The sequence below is a fragment of the Aquarana catesbeiana genome, linkage group LG12 (assembly GCF_042186555.1).
Source record: "Aquarana catesbeiana isolate 2022-GZ linkage group LG12, ASM4218655v1, whole genome shotgun sequence".
Lineage (NCBI taxonomy): Eukaryota > Metazoa > Chordata > Amphibia > Anura > Ranidae > Aquarana > Aquarana catesbeiana.
The window spans coordinates 236,400,044-236,418,929 of record NC_133335.1 but is presented as its reverse complement, the minus strand read 5'-3'; the positions used below and the strand labels follow the sequence as shown (position 1 = coordinate 236,418,929).

General features: G+C 43.3%; 1 protein-coding gene across 5 annotated transcripts in view; it reads left to right on the top strand.

The window, feature by feature from the left end:
• Nucleotides 1–18,886, top strand: part of LOC141113684 (uncharacterized) — a 64,720-nt gene that overhangs the window by 34,130 nt on the left and 11,704 nt on the right. For all 5 annotated transcript variants that reach the window (XM_073606943.1, XM_073606944.1, XM_073606942.1 and 2 more), the window contains 3 exons: nucleotides 6,914–6,986; nucleotides 9,108–9,362; nucleotides 17,820–18,092. In XM_073606943.1, coding sequence (XP_073463044.1) covers nucleotides 6,923–6,986; nucleotides 9,108–9,362; nucleotides 17,820–18,092 — 592 coding nt within the window. In that variant the 5' untranslated portion in view covers nucleotides 6,914–6,922. The remainder of the gene's footprint in view (nucleotides 1–6,913; nucleotides 6,987–9,107; nucleotides 9,363–17,819; nucleotides 18,093–18,886) is intronic.

Below are 18,886 nucleotides of genomic sequence, written 5' to 3'. Positions count from 1 at the left end.
ATCTACCTATCTATCTATCTACAGTATCTATTTATCTATCTACCTATCTATCTATCTACAGTATCTATCTACAGTATCTATCTATCTATCTACAGTATCTATCTATCTATCTACAGTATCTATCTATCTATCTATCTACAGTATCTATCTATCTATCTATCTACAGTATCTATCTATCTATCTATCTATCTATCTATCTATCTATCTATCTATCTATCTATCTACAGTATCTATCTATCTATATATCTACAGTATCTATCTATCTATCTACAGTATCTATCTATCTATCTATCTATCTATCTATCTATCTATCTATCTATCTATCTATCTATCTATCTATCTATCTATCTATCTACAGTATCTATCTATCTACAGTATCTATCTATCTACAGTATCTATCTATCTACAGTATCTATCTATCTATCTACAGTATCTATCTAAAGTATCTATCTATCTAAAGTATCTATCTATCTAAAGTATCTATCTTCAACCTCTCTAGTGTCGTGACCCCTTGATAAAATTTCCCAAGTTGTGGGGATCCCTAACAGTAAAATTATTTTCGTAGCGTGGGTTGTCAGCACCCAAGGCAAGACAACTAATTTGCGACCCTAACCCACGGACATTTAGCGCTTCCTGAGTCCCTTCCACTTGTACAGTATTAAAACCCCTTATGGTACATTTTAGGATGTACCGCTCTTTCTGTGTTCTCCTTTCTTTCCTTTTTATCTCTCTCTATCCTAATTTCTTGTTTTTTTCCCCCATTCCTCTCTCTAGCTGTCTTTTTCTTATTCTTTCTCTCCATTTTTCTTTGTTCCTCCCCCTCTTTTCCTCTCCTTTTCATGTATTCTCTATTTTTATTCCTTCTCTTACACCTTGGGGGGTGATGGGAATTGGGATGAGTGGCAGTGCTGGGGGGGGAGAGTTCTGATCAGCCAACTTAGGTGCTCTTGATCAAGGTCATCTGCTGATCTGAGAACTGTAGTGGGGACTTTTAATGGCAACTCTAATCACAGGTAGTGTGACTCAATGTGTCTCCAGCTCTGTGGTGTCTCGCAGCAGTGACACCTATGCAGAAATCAGGAGATAGGGTCTCCTCCAGCCCCTCCCACTTCACATTCCTCACCAGTCAGCTGACCTCCTGTCTTTTCCCCAAGCCATGCCATGAACAGAATGAGTGGCTGGTAAAAAGGCTGAGTGGGCGGGCGGGCGGGCGGCCGGCCGCGGGCTCCAGGAACAGCCCACCTGGGCTTCCACAGGCTCCATGGCCAGGCTGATGGGTGGCCGTGAAATGGCTGGGAGAGTGGTGCAGGCTTCAGGAACAGCCCAGGATTTGGTGACCCCTGGCAAATTGTCATTTGACCCCCGAGGGGGTCCCGACCACCAGGTTGAGAACCACTGATCTACAGTATCTATCTACAGTATCTATCTACAGTATCTATCTACAGTATCTATCTATCGTACCGTCACGGACTTCCTGGGACTTTGCCAGTGTCACATTATTAGCTGTTAGCTTTGGCTTCCCTTGAAGAATTCACGCAGACCAACCTCTTCTGCTCTAGTGTCTCTGATTCTCACATATCTGATATTTCTGATTCCGTGCTGTCTTCAGTTCAAGAGCTTCACCACCCCCAGACATCAGGAAATATTCCTAGGACCAACACTACTAGCATATCGACAACCATACAGTATGCTTCTTGTAAAATGTTCCCTAAACAGCCAAATACTCAATGGATTATCTCCTTTTATACAGAAAAGTAATAAAACTTGCACAAAAATCCAGAGAACCGATAGGGTACCAGTAATGGGTTCACAGCCAGAGTACAGAATAAAAAGGGTACTTTTACCGATACATACAAATATTTAAAAAATCCAGACCAGTGGTTCTTTGTTTTGAGATCAGGACTCTGGTAAATTCTTCCAAATCCTTCTATGCCCCAGCAGTAAAGAATGAAGTTTATACTCACACAATAAAACTATGGGAATGCAAAACATGTATTAAAATGCTGGAAAGCTCTGGATGGGGCTGGTTGTCACTGCAGCTGACTTGGTGGCCCCGTAGGGGATGAGGTTTCTGGAGGAGGCTACTGAGGACTGTGGGAAGTTGGGGGACACTATGGGACACTGTTGGAGGTTGGGAGCACTATGGAGAGCTGAAGGCTCTGCAGCAGGCTGGGGAGCACCTTTGGAGGCTGCACTGTGGAAAGTTTACAGGTATTGTTGCATATTTAGGTCTCTACAGGTGCATCTCATAAATAAGAATATCATCAAAAAGTTAATTAATTTCATTAATTCAATTCAAAAAGTGAAACTCATATATTTTATATAGATGTGTTACGCACAGAGTGATATATTTCAAGCATTTCTTTTCTTTTAATTTTGATGCATATGGCTTACAGCTAATGAAAACCCAAAATTCTGTATTTCAGAAAATTATAACATTACATAAGACCAATAAAAAAAGGATTTTTAATACAGAAATGTTGGCTTACTGAAAAGTACAGTATGTCCATGTACAGTATAGTGTGCACTCAATACTTGGTTGGGGCTACTTTTGCATGAATTACGGCATCAATGCAGCGTGGCATGGAGGTGATCAGCCTGAGGTGTTATGGAAGCCCAGGTTGCTTTGATAGTGCCCTTCATCTCCTCTGCATTGTTGGGTCTGGTGTCTCTCATCTACCTCTTGACAATACCCCACAGATTCTCTATGGGGTTTAGGTCAGGTGAGTTTGCTGGCCAATCAAGCACAGTGATACCATGATCATGTGACCAGGTATTGGTTGTTTTGGCAGTGTGAGCAGGTACCAAGGTCCTGCTGGAAAATGAAATCAGCATCTCCATAAAGCTGGTCAGCAGAGGGAAGCGTGAAGAGCTCTAGAATTTCCTGGTAGAGGGCTGCGCTGACTTTGGACTTGATAAAACACAGTGGACCAACACCAACAGACGACATGGCTCCCCAAATCATGACTGACTGTGGAACATTTTGCATTTCATTTGGAAATCAAGGTCCCAGAGTCTGGAGGAAGAGTGAAGAGGCCCAGAATCCAAGTTGCATGAGGTCCATGTCAATGTAAATTGATACATTTTGAATCGGTCCAATCAAAAACTTTAGATTTTTTTTCTCGATTCGAATGCGGCAAAGTGAGCAAACAAAAGAAAAATCTTCATCAAACGATTACAATGACTCTTTAAATCACCTTTGGCTTAACAAAAACAGCATTATTTCGAGATGGTACTCTATAACACACACAGTCTTTGATTTCAGCAATATGTACAGTTAGAATTCGACTGGAGTTCAATGTAAAATTTGATTTGAATTTCAGTCTGAATTCCTGAAATTCGGTTGAATTTAGTTTCGTTATTCAGAGCATTTCATAAAATTTGTTTATATTGTAATTCGGGTATTCGGATATATCTGAATCTCCAAATAGCAAAAAATTTGTCTGAATATTAATTTGAAACGAAACAAGCCGCACATGTCTATCATCCATGTCTTTATGGACCTTGCTTTGTGCACTGGTCCAAATCATTTGGTGGAGGGGGGGTTATGTTGGGGGGTTTTCTTTCAGGGGTTGGGCTTGGCCTTTTAGTTCCAGTGAAGGGAACTCTTAAGGCATCAGCATACCAAGAAATTTTGGGCAATTTCATGCTCCCAACTTTGCAGGAACAGTTTGGGGATGGCCCCTTCCTGTCCCAACATGACTGCCCACCAGTGTACAAAGCAAGGTCCATAAAGACATGGAGGAGCGAACACATTTTGGGTTGAATTAGAGCAGAGACTGCAAGCCAGGTCTTCTCGCAGTCAGATATTCTACTCCATGTCCATAAACCATCTATGATTATTTATCTCCGTGTGGATCCCCCTACATGTTGGTTCCCTGCTGCTGGGAACCCACCTGTTGTACCCCCCTTTGGGGTTTGGCCTAACCTTTTCCAAACCCAGTCTGCACCCAGAGAAGATGCCTATGTTCCACCAATAACCTCCTGATGAAGTGGACTAAAGTCCAAGAAACATGTCGAGTTTACAGAGAAATCAACCAACTGCTCAGGCATATTGCTGGATATAAGTGTGGATGTTCCAATCGGGATAATTTTTTAAATAAGGTCCATGTTTTGACAAATAAGATTTTTTTAATTTAAAGTGGTTGTTCTTATTTTAAAAAGTGAATTTTTGTAATATACTTTACAAATTTTAATTATACTCTGATTTGTGCCTTCAAAGCCCCGCCATACCTATGTTTTTTTTTTCCACTTATTTGAATTTAAATTTTCGTATTCAATTTCCTTTAGATTTGCCGTCAACTATGTAGTTAATAACTGGGGTACCTCCAAAGATAAAGAAAAAAAAAAAGAGAGACAGAGGCCGTGGGAGAGTTCCCCGCTGACAGCTGAATGTAAAAAAAAAAAATTGCTGGCAAAAAAAAAAAAAAATCGCAAAAAAAACGGCGTGGGGTCCCCCCCGGTCTATACCAGGCCCTTCGGGTCTAGTATGGATTTGGAGGGGGGCACAGCCGCATAGATGTGAACCTAGACTTAGGCCTGATTTACACCTATGCAGGTTGCAATTTGCATTTGCTGGTGCATTTTGCATTTTTCAATACAACTTTTTGATCCATTGAAGTCTATGGAACCAAAAACCAAAAAATCCGGGGCCCTTTCCATAAAATGTACAGATGTGAAACTACATCCATAGGAAATAATGTTAACTGGACTGTAGTGTGTTTCTTCAAAACTGAAAACGCACTAAAAAGTGCATAGGTATGAACCAGGCCTTAAAGGGGAGTGCTTGCTACTTGTATAAAAAGACACCTATCCACAGAAGCAATCAATCAATCAAATTCCAATCTCTCCACCATGGCCAAGACCAAAGAGCTGTCCAAGGATGGCAGGGACAAGATTTTAGACTTACACAAGGCTGGAATGGACTACAAGACCATCGCCAAGCAGCTTGGTGAGAGGGTGACAACAGTTGGTGTGATTATTTGCAAATGGAAGAAACACAAAATAACTGTCGATCTCCCTCGATCTGGGGCTCTATGCAAGATCTCACCTCGTAGAGTTTTAATGATCATGAGAACAATCATCCCAGAACTAGAATCTTGTCAATGATCTCAAGGCAGCTGGGACCATAGTCACCAAGAAAACAATTGCTAACACATTACGCCGTGAAGGACTGAAATTCTGCAGCGCCCGCAAGATCCCCCAGCTCAGGAAAGCTCATGTACAGGCCCGTCTGAAGTTGCTAATGAACATCTGAATGATTTAGAGGAGAACTGGGTGAAAGTGTTGTGGTCAGATGAGGCCCAAATCAAGCTCTTTGGCATCAACTCAACTCGCCGTGTTTGGAGGAAGAGGAATGCTGCCTATGACCCCAAGAACACCATCCCCACCATCAAACACGGAGGTGGAAACATTATGCTTTGGGGGTGTTTTCCTGCTAAGAGGACAGGAGAACTTCACTGCATCAAAGGGACAATGGACATGGCCTTGTACCGTCAAATCTTGGATGAGAACCTCCTTCCCTCTGCCAGGGCATTGAAAATGGGTCATGGATGGGTATTCCAGCATGACAATGACCCAAAACACACGACCAAGGCAAAAAAGGAGTGGCTTTAAGGAGAAGCACATTAAGGTCCTGTAGTGGCCTAGCCAGGCTCCAGACCTTAATCCCATAGAAATTATGTGGAGGGAGCTGAAGGTTCGAGTTACCAAACGTCAGCCTCGAAACCGAGAGGATCTTCAAAAAGGAGTGGGACAAAATCCCTCCTGAGATGTGTGCAAACCTGGTGGCCAACTACAGGAAACGTCTGACCTCTGTGATTACCAACAAGGGTTTTGCCACCAAGTACTAAGTCATGCTTTGTGAAGGGGTCAAATACTTATTTCACTCATTAAAATTCAAATCAATTTATAACTTTTTTGAAATGCGTTTTCTGGATATTTTTGTTGTTATTCTGTCTCTCACTGTTAAAATAAACCGACCATTAAAATTATAGACTGATCGTTTCTTTGTCAGTACAAAATCAGCAGAACCCCATCGTACCCCTCAGGGTGTGCTCTCTCTCTCTCTCCATCTTCTGCATCGTTAATCTCTGTATAGCGCATTTCATCAGAATGACGTCATGAGGAGCACCTGCCCCTCATGATGTCATTCTGATGAAATGCGTGTAATAAAACGTAAATATATGGGAGAAAGAGAAAGACTCTATGTAGGCCGCTTGCTGGTAGTAAGTAAATAGCCAGTAGTGATCCCAAGAACACTATCCCCACCGTCAAACATGGAGGTGGAAACATTATGCTTTGGGGGTGTTTTTCTGCTAAAAGGACAGGACAACTTCACCGCATCAAAGGGATGATGGATGTGGCCATGTACCGTCAAATCTTGGGTGAGAACCTCCTTCCCTCAGCCAGGGCATTGAAAATGGGTGGTGGATGGGTCTTCCAGCATGACAATGACCCAAAACACACGGCCAAGGCAACAAAGGAGTGGCTTTAAGGAGAAGCACATTTAGGTCCTGGAGTGGCCTAGCCAGTCTCCAGACCTTAATCCCACAGAAAAATATGTGGACTGAACTGAAGGTTCGAGTTACCAAACGTCAGCCATTTATTGTGCTACATAACAGGGAACTGCAGTGTGGTGGGCTACAAGGTGTGGAAGGTACCACTTCTGTATGGAATACTACATCATTGTGAATTACAGTGTGGTGATTTACTTATTATTGTGTACGACCCTTTGTATTCACCAGTCCTATTTAGGACTACCGGTTTAAGTGTTTCAGCAACAACTTCTGTTACTCATTAGCCTCTTACCTCCCCACCCTTGCAGTTTTTTTGTGATGTTTTATTGTTTTTTTTTTCTTTTCTTCTCATGAATACAGTACCCTTCGTAATAAATTTATTTCATTGTCCACAGCTTGAAGATATGCCATCTCCCCCGAGTTCACAGATTCTCAGTTGTCTCAGTTTCATCATCTTTCTTCATATAGGTGAGCACAAATTTTATACTTCTTCCCTCTAAATTCTCTGAAAGTGTTACAAATGCATTATCTGTGTGTCTACATGTGCACTTTATGTCAATATTTCCTCAAAATATATTTTTATTATGTATTATTATTTATATTTTCCAATGTTTAAATACATTTTTTTGCCCCTCCCCCCACAAATAAACTAATATAATCACATTAGTTTTATGAAAAAGGGAATAGTTACATATATATATCTGTTTTAACAGCCATTACACCATTATAGCGTTATAGCGTAGGGGTGAGCAAAACTGAGATTTTAAATTTCCCCAAGTTTTTAGCAGAAAACAGGAGAATTCAGCAATATTTTTACCATTTTGGTGAAATATAATGGAATTGTAGTTAGTATAGATTGCTAAGTAAATTTAGTTTAGCTCCTCTAAAATCAGTTGAGCAGGGGTTGAAATGTGTATTCTAGAAAGTTTAACAATCAGCAGATAAAGATACTCCAAACACCTGGTGTTAGCACTTCAATCATCCCGGCACTATGGTTGTTGTGGTGTCAGGATGATTTAAGCGCATTATTTCTATAATTACATTGTAATATAAAATGAAATCCTTCAACTCACCATAATGCAGAATCAGTGGGAGCCCCGAGCGCGTCACTAGCCACGTCGCCTGCCACCAGATGCCATCAGGTGCCCCCACGTCTGCAATCTCGTGTCCGGCAACGCACTGTGTCCGGCGTCTAAACACAGTGCACTTAAAGAGGAGTTCCACCTAGGGGGTCCATTAAAAAAATAAATAAATAAAAGTCAGCAGCTACAAATACTGAAGTTGCTGACTTTTAATTGGACACTTACCTGTCCCTGGGTCCAGCGATGCGGGGGATCGAAGCCCTGCTCGTCCCCCCCCTCCGCTCGTCGGCGCCGGTATTTCAACTGTGGGCGCCAGGCTGTGGCATCACAGCCTGGCACCCACTGCGCATGCGCGAGCGGTGCCGCGCGCCGTGATTGGCCGCTCAATTACCTGGGACCTGTAATGGGTCCCAGATGATTGACAGGAGGGAGGGAGCAGAGCCGAGCCCTTCCTGTGCTGAGGGGGAAGTGATGTCACCAGCCCAGGCAAAGGAAGAGACAGACTACGAGGGACCCCCTAGCAACAGGCATTTAGAGGTAAGTAAAAAAAAAAAAAATATCCACATTTTTTTTGTTTTATAATTTTTCAGGTATTTTTGTTTTTTTGGGTGGAACCCCACTTTAAGGACCGTTTTTTGTATTTTTTTTTTTTAAAGGGCCAGCTTTAAAAAATTTTTTTTTTTTTTTTTTTTTTGATAATTTCTTTTTTGACTGCCTGGAGTGGGGGGCAGCACCCAGGCGCCCCCTATGGATGGGCTGCCACTGCTGTCCATCACACCCCAATTAAAATTAGGTGACTCTAAAAGCTTGTACAAAAAGTACGGTTTTCCATTTCTTTCGAAATTTTAGAAAGTCATTCTCAAGTCTCAGTTTCAGAGGCGAGGAGTTCCAAAATTCAGCTCCTTGTACTTCACTCGTTCTCCCTCCGCATGTTTTCTTTTTGAATTTTGGAATCTTCGGTATGGCCAAGTTCGCCGATCTCAAGGATTGGGGAGGCACATACTTGACAAATTTTTCCTTCGGGTACTCTGGGCCACGTCCATGCAATGCCTTTATGGACAAGACATCCGGTTTTGAACAGAACCCGTTCTTTCACGGGCAGCCAATGCAGGGCTCTAAGAGATGGAGTGATGTGGTCACCACGACCAGCGCCCGTCGGTAACCTTGCTGCGGCATTCCGAATCAACTGGAGCTTGTAAATGGTACAAGCATGCCTGAAGCCTAGAGTCTTGGATCCTAGGTTTAGCCCTGCCAAATTTCTGAAAAGCGTGGCGGGCAGTGTCATGCCATAGGAACCAATCGAAAGAGCCGTGGGGGACGTGCCCTAGCAATGCCCAAAGCAGGTATTGTTTGCTGAAGAAAACCGTATAGAGCGAGTCATGGTGCCCCAATATAAAGAAAAATAGGTTTTGGGGTTACAAACGCTTTAAATCTAATGACTGATAAAGAATAATTCATTTCATGACAGGTGCTCTTTAATTCTTATGAGTGATTTACTCCCTTATAGCAATGTCAGAGGACTACATACATCAGGTACCAGAGAGGATGAGCAAAGCAGTTGGGCAGTCGGCCAGCATACAATGTTCGGTGGATAAAAGAATTGACATCAGAGGATTATCTCTGTATAAACGACACTCCTTAATCTTCACACTTTGGATTAGCAGTGACACCCTCTCCTATACTCTGGAAGTTTCTGGAACCTATAATAACTTTACCTGGATCCTAAATCAAGATGGCGGAGGAACATTTCCGTGCACCACTGGTAAGCAGCACACTTCAATGTCCTTACACAAATATGACTCCAATTTAAATTCAATTTTGGGGTTTTAGGATTTCTGTCAATTATAAAAACGATTTCAGTAAGCGATAACTGAGCTTGGCTAGGTGATGCCTCTGGGAAACTTAAAGGGTATTTCCACCTCTGCATTTAAATTTGGAAAAAAAAAACACATAGGGGTGTATTTACTAAAGGCAAATAGACTTAGACTCCAGAGCTTAGTAAATGAGAGGAAGCTGGGTTGATTTACACCGTCCAATCATGTGCAAAAAAAAATGTTGTTTTTTTTGTTTTTTATTTTCCTTGAATGTGATTGGGTATTCTTTGCAAAGTGAAGCTTCCCCCCTCATTTACTAAGCTTTGCAGCAAATGCCCTTGCAAATTGTACAGTGACCACTTGATCACTTGGGGGAATTTAGACTGACAGCATGTACAGTGCCTTGAAAAAGTATTCACCCCCCTTGAAATTTTCCACATTTCGTCATGTTACAACCACAAAACGTAAATTGTATTTTGGGGAAATTGGCGCTGCCCTATTACCATTAGATGTTTAAAAATCACTGAACCATAAAAATAAGTGTATAAAACAAAAAACTGAATGTGTATACCTTAAGGTGAATGTACCCCTACACTTGTGCCAAGGATAACTAGAATTAGTGAAAAGGTGTGATTTTATAAAGTGAACGTACAATACCTCTGTATTGTGTAGGTGATTAATGCAATATAAGGGTTTGGTTTAAATTTGCCCCACCTCCATTGCAAAACTGCACATATATCAAATCATTACAAAAGTGGCCAAAAATAATTACTATCAATATTAACCCCTAAAATAATTGGGGTCCGTGACAAACCACACTAATTGGGGCTAGCAGTATCCGTGTGAGGTCACCACATATCCCCAATTATGTATTGGGACTAAAGTGCAATGTGCATAAAGTGATACCAAAGTGCATTAGACCTCTATAGTACAATCCCAAAATTCATATGTGATATTACATATTTAAAAATTCATAAAAATCCATCTATTAACACACAAATAAAAAGTAACAAGTATGAATACACATCTATGGTAAAAAGTCCCTGTGATGGACCCATACAGGGTTAAAATGTCTTATTCTTAGAGACAAGGATATTAAAAATGTCAGGATCGGTTGACATGCATTTACAAATGCCCAAAGAGTAGTAAAAGGTGACTTCCGTGCATGTAGAAGCTGGTGACTCCAAGTGCTCCCCCCCGTGCTACCCCACTCACCAGAATCCGTCACCCCCTAGGGGGTATTAGGCAGAGGAGTGGGTTTCCCAAGATGACTCCTGTGATGGATGTCCTTCTTATGCTCTCCTGCTCCGTAAATTCCTCCTATTACACTGGTGCTGAGGGTCCCCTTCTGCTGCTCCAGGTCCAGGTACCTCCACTACAATCCACCTCCGTTCCGCTAGATCCAGATCCAGGACACCCTCTTCTGGTTCTCCAGACACATGCTCTGATTCAGTAAAAGTCAATTTCAAGTCCGACAAGGATGACGTTGCTGTGATTTCTCTTTCTATCCTTAAGCATGCAAGCAGAGGGAGAGACACCTCAGCGCTGCTGTGGTGGGATGAGCTGATGGAGGAAGTAAAACAGTGTTAGTTAGAAGCAGGATAGGCTTCTTTGAAGAGAAGGGTTTTCAGGGATCGTCTAAGGATGGATAGATTAGGGGACAGTCGGACAGATTGGGGTAGGGAGTTCCAAAGGATGGGAGAAGTTCTGGAGAAATTCTGGAGGCGACCATGGGAGGAGGTGACAAGGGAGCTAGAGAGCAGGAGGTCTTGGAATGACCGAAGAGAGCGGCTTGGTTGGTATTTTGGGACTAGGTTAGTGATGTCGCTGGGGGCAGAGTTGTGGATGGCTTTGTGAATGATTGTTAGTACTTTGAATTTTATTCATTGGGTGAGTGGAAGCCAGTGGAGGGATTGGCAGAGAGGGGTGGAGGACACTGAATGGTTGGTAAGGTGGATGAGTCCTGCAGCGGCATTCATTATGGACTGAAGGGGGGATAGTCTATGTAAAGGTAATCCAATGGGGAGGGAGTTGCAGTAGTCGAGGCGAGAGATGACCAGGGAGAGAATTAGAAGCTTGGTGGTGTCATTGGTTAAAAAGGGGCGTATTCTGGAAATGTTGCGGAGGATAAGGAGGCATGATTTGGACAGGGATTGGATGTGAGCCTGAAAGGACAGTTCAGAGTCTAAGGTTACCCCTAGCACCCTGGCATGTGGGGATGGACTGATAGATGTGCCATTGATCTTGACAGAGAAGTCGGGGGAAGGGGCACGGGGGGGAGGAAATATTAAGAGCTCAGTTTTAGATAGATTCAGTTTGAGGAAGTGGTTTAACATCCAGGCTGATATGTCTGTTAGTAGATCAGTGATGGGTGAGGAGATTGATGGGATGAGTTGAGGGGTAGACATGTGTGCCGTCAATTAATTTGTTTTGTTTCGTTCCGTTCCGCTTCGTATTAGAATTAATTCTTATTTCGTAATTCGTGTCCGAAACTCAATTTGGATTCGTACGAAATACGAATTTTCGTTAGGTTCGTTAACTTTTCGTAACAATTACAAAGTCTAAAAGTCTATGGGAGAAATTAAAAATCCTAACTTTAAAGGTTAATATGCAAGTTATTGTCATAAAAAGTGTTTGGGGACCCGAGTCCTGCCCCAGGGGACATGTATCAATGCAAAAAAAGTTTTTAAAATGGCTGTTTTTTCGGGAGCAGTGATTTTAATAATGCTTAAAGTGAAACAATAAAAGTGAAATATTCCTTTAAATTTCGTACCTGGGGGTGTCTATTGTATGCCTGTAAAGTAGCGCATGTTTCCCGTGTTTAGAACAGTCCCTGCACAAAATGACATTTCTAAAGGAAAAAAAAGTCATTTAAAAGTGCTAGCGCTAGTGCCGGCTATTAATGAATTGTCGGGTCTCTGCAATACATATAAAAGTCATTGAAAAAAACGGCCTGGAGTTCCCCCACAGTGCATTACCAGGCCCTTTGGGTCTGGTATGAATATTAAGGGGAACCACCGAACCAAAATTAAAAAAAAAAAATGCATGGGGGTCCCCCCAAATTCCATGGATAGTAAGGGGAAGCGTGCACGAAAATAAAAAAAAATGGTTCGGGGGGTCCCCCTCAAAATCCATACCAGACCCTTTGGATCTGGCTTGGATTTTAAGGGGAACCCTGCGCCAACATTTTTTAAAAAATGGCGTGGGGGTCCCCCTAAAAGTCCATACCAGACCGTTATCCGAGCATGCAACCTGGCAGGCTGCAGGAAAAGAGGGGGGACGAGAGAGCGCCCCCCCTCCTTAACCGTACCAGGCCACATGCCCTCAACATGGCGAGAATGTCCTCCTGTAGATGGGGACAAGGGCCTCATCCCCACAACCCTTGCCCAGTGGTTGTGGGGGTCTGCGGGCGGGGGGCTTATCGGAATCTGGAAGCCCCATTTATCCCAGCCCCCACTGTGTGAAATGGTAATGGGGTACAAATGTACCCCTACCATTTCACAAAAAAAGTGTCAAAAATGTTAAAAAAGACAATAGCCTGTTTTTGACAATTCCTTTATTAATCTCTTCTGCTTCTTCTTCCATCTTCTTCTGGTCTTCATTCAGTTTTCTTCCTCCATCTTGTTCTTCCGCCTGCTTTTTCCTCTTCTTCTTCCTCCGGTCTTCAGCTTCTTCCTTCGGTCTTCTCGTCCGGCATCTTCCTCTGCGGCTTCTTCTTCCCCGCTTCGTTCTCTGGGGAATCCGGACGATCCGCCTCAATGAGAGGCATCGTGCTGTGTGACGCTTCTGTGCTTCTGACAGTTCTTATATAACTGAGGGGTCACCTGGTTACATAACGGGTGACCCCGCTCCCCTCTGACCACGTGGAAAGCCATAGGGAATTCCCTGTGCATCAGAGGGGGTGGGGTCACTGGGCGGCCCCGCCCTCAGTTATATAAGAACTGTCAGAAGAACAGAAGCGTCACACAGCGTGAGCATCCCATTGAGGCGGATCGTCCGGACTCTCCAGAGAACGAAGCGGGGAAGAAGAAGCCGCGGAGGAAGATGCCGGACGAGAAGACCGAAGGAAGTAGTAGAGAACCGGAGGAAGAAGAAGAGGAAGAAGCGGGGGGGAAGAACAGGATGGAGGAAGAAAACCGAATGAAGATGGAAGAAGAAGACATTAATAAAGGAATTGTCAAAAACTGGCTATTGTCTTTTTTAACATTTTTGACACTTTTTTGTGAAATGGTAGGGGGTACATTTGTACCCCATTACCATTTAACACAGGGGGGTGGGATCTGGGGGTCCCCTTGTTAAAGGGGGCTTCCAGATTCCGATAAGCCCCCCGTCCGCATACCCCCACAATCACCGGGCAAGGGTTGTGGGGATGAGGCCCTTGTCCCCATCAATATGGGGACATCCTACCCATGATGAGGCCATGTGGCCTGGTACGGTTCAGGAGGGGGGGCGCTCTCTCTCGTCCCCCCTCTTTTCCTGCGGCCTGCCAGGTTGCGTGCTCAGATAAGGGTCTGGTATGGATGTTTAGGGGGACCCCCACGCCATTTTTTAAAAAATTTTGGTGCAAGGTTCCCCTTACTATTCATACCAGACCCAAAGGGCCTGGTAATGCACTGTGGGGAAACCCCAGGCCGTTTTTTTCAATGACTTTTATGTGTATTGCAGAGACACGACAATTAATTAATAGCCGGCACTAGCACTAGTACTTTTAAATGACTTTTTTTCCTTTAGAAATGTAATTTAGCTCTCGGACTGTTGTAAACACGGGAAACATGCACCACTTTACAGGCATACTATAGACACCCCCCAGGTACGAAATTTAAAGGAATGTTTCACTTTAAGCATTATTAAAATCACTGCTCCCGAAAAAACGGCCGTTTTTAAAACTTTTTTTTGTACTGATCCATGTCCACTGGGGCAGGACCTGGGTCCTCAAACACTATTTATGACAATAACTTGCATACAGGGGGTCCCCTAGTTACAAACATCCGACTTACAAATGACTCCTACTTACAAACAGAGGGAGACAACAGGAAGTGAGAGGAAATCTTCCCCTAGGAAGGGAAATTCACTCCTGTAAGAGCTATTATGGGGAAAAGGTACCTCACCTGATGCTTTATCACCAATGCTTGTTTGCAAAACAACCCAAAATTTTCAAAATCCAATTGTCATTGGGACAGAAAGTGAGGTGAAATCTTCTAAACAGAGCACAGACAGCAAAACAAATGTTACAGAGGTGATAACCCTTCCCTATGCTATCCAAAAAGCTTAAAAATAGTTTTTTTTGGCTGGAGCTACACTTAAAAAATGTACCTGTTCCGACTTACAACAGATTCAACTTAAGAACAAACCTACAGTCCCTAACTTGTTTGTAACCCGGGGATCCCCTGTATAAGCCTTTAAAATTAGCATTTTTGATTATTCTTGTTCGTGTCCTATAGACTTTTTTGGATACGAAATGCGTCAACGAAAATTCGTATTTCATATAAAATTCGGAAGCATAGCAATTCGTATTTTGGATGCTTCCAAACATATGAATTTTCGGAAATTCGTAGGAATTTACAATTCCTACGAAACGTGTCTACTGAGGGGAAGAGAGATAGATTTGGTTGTCATCGGCATATAAATGGTAGTGAAAGCCATGGGAGGCTATCAGCTGACCCAGGGAGGAAGTGTAGATCGAGAATAGTAGAGGTCCAAGGACAGAACCTTGGGGGACCCCAACGGTAAGAGGAGTTGGAGAGGAGGAAGTGGAATTGTAAGTGACACTGAAGGTGCGATGAGATTGTGGTAAGATTCGAACCAACAGAGAGTGCAGCCACGGAGACCAAGCAAATTGAGTTTTTTGAGGAGGAGGGGGTGGTCAACTGTATCAAAGGCAGTATATATATATATATATATATATGTATATATATATATATATATATATATATATATATATATATATATATATATATATATATATATATATATATATATATACACACACACACACACACGTCTGTGTGTTTGAGCTTTAGGGTGCACACCCTAATGCAATAGGCTGCGCACACCTATGGCTCTAAACCATTCCATTGTAGCTCTGGCTGTATGTTTAGGGTCATTGTCCTGCTGGAAGGTGAACCTCCGCCCCAGTCTCAAGTCTTTTGCAGACTCTAACAGGTTTTCTCCATCCATCTTCCCATCAACTCTGACCAGCTTCCCTGTCCCTGCTGAAGAAAAGCATCCCCACCACATGATGCTGCCACCACCATGTTTCACGGTGGGGATGGTGTGTTCAGGGTGATGTGCAGTGTTAGTTTTCCCCCACACATAGCATGTTTCTTTTAGGCCAAAAAGTTCAGTTTTGGTCTCATCTGACCAGAGCACCTTCTTCCACATGTTTGCTGTGTCCTCCACATGGCTTCTCACAAACTACAAACAGGACTTCTTATGACTTTCTTTCTCCAATGTCTTTCTTCTTGTCACTCTTCCATAAAGGGCAGATTTGTGGAGAACACGACTAATAGTTGTCTTGTGGACAGATTCTCCCACCTGAGCTGTGGATCTCTGCAGCTCCTCCAGAGTTACCATGGACCTCTTGGCTCTTCTCTGATGAATGTTCTCCTTGCCCGGCCGGTCAGTTTAGGTGGACGGCCATGTCTTGGTAGGTTTGCAGTTGTGCCATACTCTTTCCATTTTCTGATGATGGATTGAACAGAGCTCCGTGAGATGTTCAAAGCTTGGGAGATTTTTTTATAACCTAACCCTGCTTTATACTTCTCCACAACTTTATCCCTGACCTGTCTGGGGTGTTCCTTGGCTTTCATGATGTGGTTTCTTCACTAAGGTTATCTAACAAACCTCTGAGGGCTTCATAGAACAGCTGTATTTATACTGAGATTAAATTACACACAGGTGGACTCTATTTACTAATTAGGTGACTTCTGAAGGCAATTGGTTCCAGTAGATTTTAGTTTAGAGGTATCAGAGTAAAGGGGGCTGAATGCAAATCCCCCCCCCCCCCACACACCTTTCAGATGTTTATTTGTAAAAAAATATTGAAAACCATTTATCATTTTCCTTCCACTTCACAATTATGAGCCACTTTGTGTTGGTCTATCACATAAAATCCCAATAAAATACATTTACGTTTTTGGTTGTAACATGACAAAATGTGGATCATTTCAAGGGGTATGAATACTTTTTCTAGGCACTGTACCTACACCCGGCTTATACTGTATATGGTTTCCCCTCTGATTTCTTACTTCAGATTGCTCCACATGGGGGCAATAAAATAGAGAAGATTTTAGAGCAGGGGTGTGAAACTCACTTTCATTGCAGGCCACATCAGTTTTATGGTTGTATCAGTAAGAATAGATGTATAGATGTCCAGAGCACCCCTCCCCCCCTTTACATCAGATGTCATGAGCACCCCCCACAATCAGAAGCCAAGAGTCCCCCACCCTCTCTTACATCACAGTGCACCCCCTTACCTTGTGCTGCTGCCAGGAAGAAGCTGGGGGTGAAGCTGGGAAGCAGAAAGTGCAGCGTCTGGAGGAGGACCTGAGAAGGGCTGGAGTCAGCTGAATACTGAGACCAGGGGAGGCAGAGACGAAGGGTTTGCTGTGGCTGCACAGAAAGGTGCAAGATCTGTAGGAGGAGTTCAATCCTCCACTCTGCGCCTGACTCCTGAGAGGAGAGGGCTGCAGAGATGAGCCTCTACACAGCTGTACAGAGAAGAGCAGGATCTGTAGGAGGAGTTCTGTCCTCCGCTCTGCTGCCGACTCCTGAGATGAGGGGGGTTGCAGAGACGAGCCTCTACACAGCTGCACAGAGAAGAGCAGGATCTGTAGGAGGAGTTCTGTCCTCCGCTCTGCTGCCGACTCCTGAGATGAGGGGGTTTGCAGAGACGAGCCTCTACACAGCTGCACAGAGAAGAGCAGGATCTGTAGGAAGCGTTCTGTCCTCCACTCTGCTGCCGACTCCTGAGAGGAGGGGGTTGCAGAGATGAGCCTCTACACAGCTGCACAGAGAGGAGCAGGATCCGTAGGAGGAGTTCTGTCCTCCACTCTGCTGCCAACTCCTGAGAGGAGGGGGCTGCAGAGACGAGCCTCTACACAGCTGCACAGAGAAGAGCAGGATCTGTAGGAGGAGTTCTGTCCTCCACTCTGCTGCCGACTCCTGAGATGAGGGGGTTGCAGAGACGAGCCTCTACACAGCTGCACAGAGAAGAGCAGGATCTGTAGGAGGAGTTTTGTCCTCCGCTCTGCAGCTGACTGCTGAGACAAGGTGAGGTGAGACAAGGGGGGGTGCTGTAGCTGCAGGCGAGGTTCGGCCTGTGGGCCTTGTGTTTGACACGTGTGTTTTAGAGTTTCACTTACCCAATACCCACTTTCTTTATCTTTTTGTTCTTCATTTGCAAGCAAGCTCTGCAGAGTCGCCCACCGTGGCCTGCCGTGGCCCAGATGAGAAGGATCCAAACATATCTCTATGGAATGAAGTTGAGAATGTGGCATCATTTTCGGTGGTCAGCAGTTTGGATTACAAAAGTCGCATCCGGCTTTCCGGCACCCTCCGGAACCTCACAATTTGGGTGACCGGTCTGAGAGAGAGCGACCGGGACTGCTATACATGTCATGGGACAGCAGAAGGAATTGAAAGGGATTTTAAGGGAAATGAAACTTGTCTTATTGTAGGTAAGATACATATACGGCCATATTTATTTCTGGCATGATTATAATCGACTCGTTCACACCCGGGGCTCATGCATTGGCATACCCCCTATAGACCTCGGCCCCCTATAGACCTATAGACCCCCTATAGACCTCGGCCCCCTATAGACCTATAGACCCCCTATAGACCTCGGCCCCCTATAGACCTATAGACCCCCTATAGACCTCGGTCCATCCGGCCGGTGTAGTAGTGATGCCCACTACGATCGTTTCCAACTTTCATGGGTATCCCGCAGGAACGGTATATGCACAGTCAGTACATTGGTGGAAGACGGACCAATCTAACTATTAGACTTGTGCGTTCCGAAAACGAAATTCAAATGAATTTTTCATTATTCGGAAATTTGGATACATCTGAATTTACGAATAATGAAAAAATGATTCTGAATTTCAATAGTTACGAATTTTAACGAATCAAAATTTTGGACGAAATTCGAATTTGAATAGTTTTTGAATTCGAATAGCTTTCTAATCAAATTCGAATTTGAGAAAATGATAAAATAGAATAGGAAATAAAGGAATAGAATAGAAAAGAATGTAACAGAATATAATAGAAAATACAAGAATAGAATATAATAGAGTAAAACAATACAGAATAGAAAATAAAAGAATAGAAAAAAATAGAATAGAAAAAAATAAGAGGCAAAATAGAAAATAAAAGAATAGAGTAAAACAGAACAAAATAGAATAGAAAATAAAAGACCAGAGTACAATAAAATAGAATAGTAAATAAAGAAATAGAACAGAAAAGAATATAA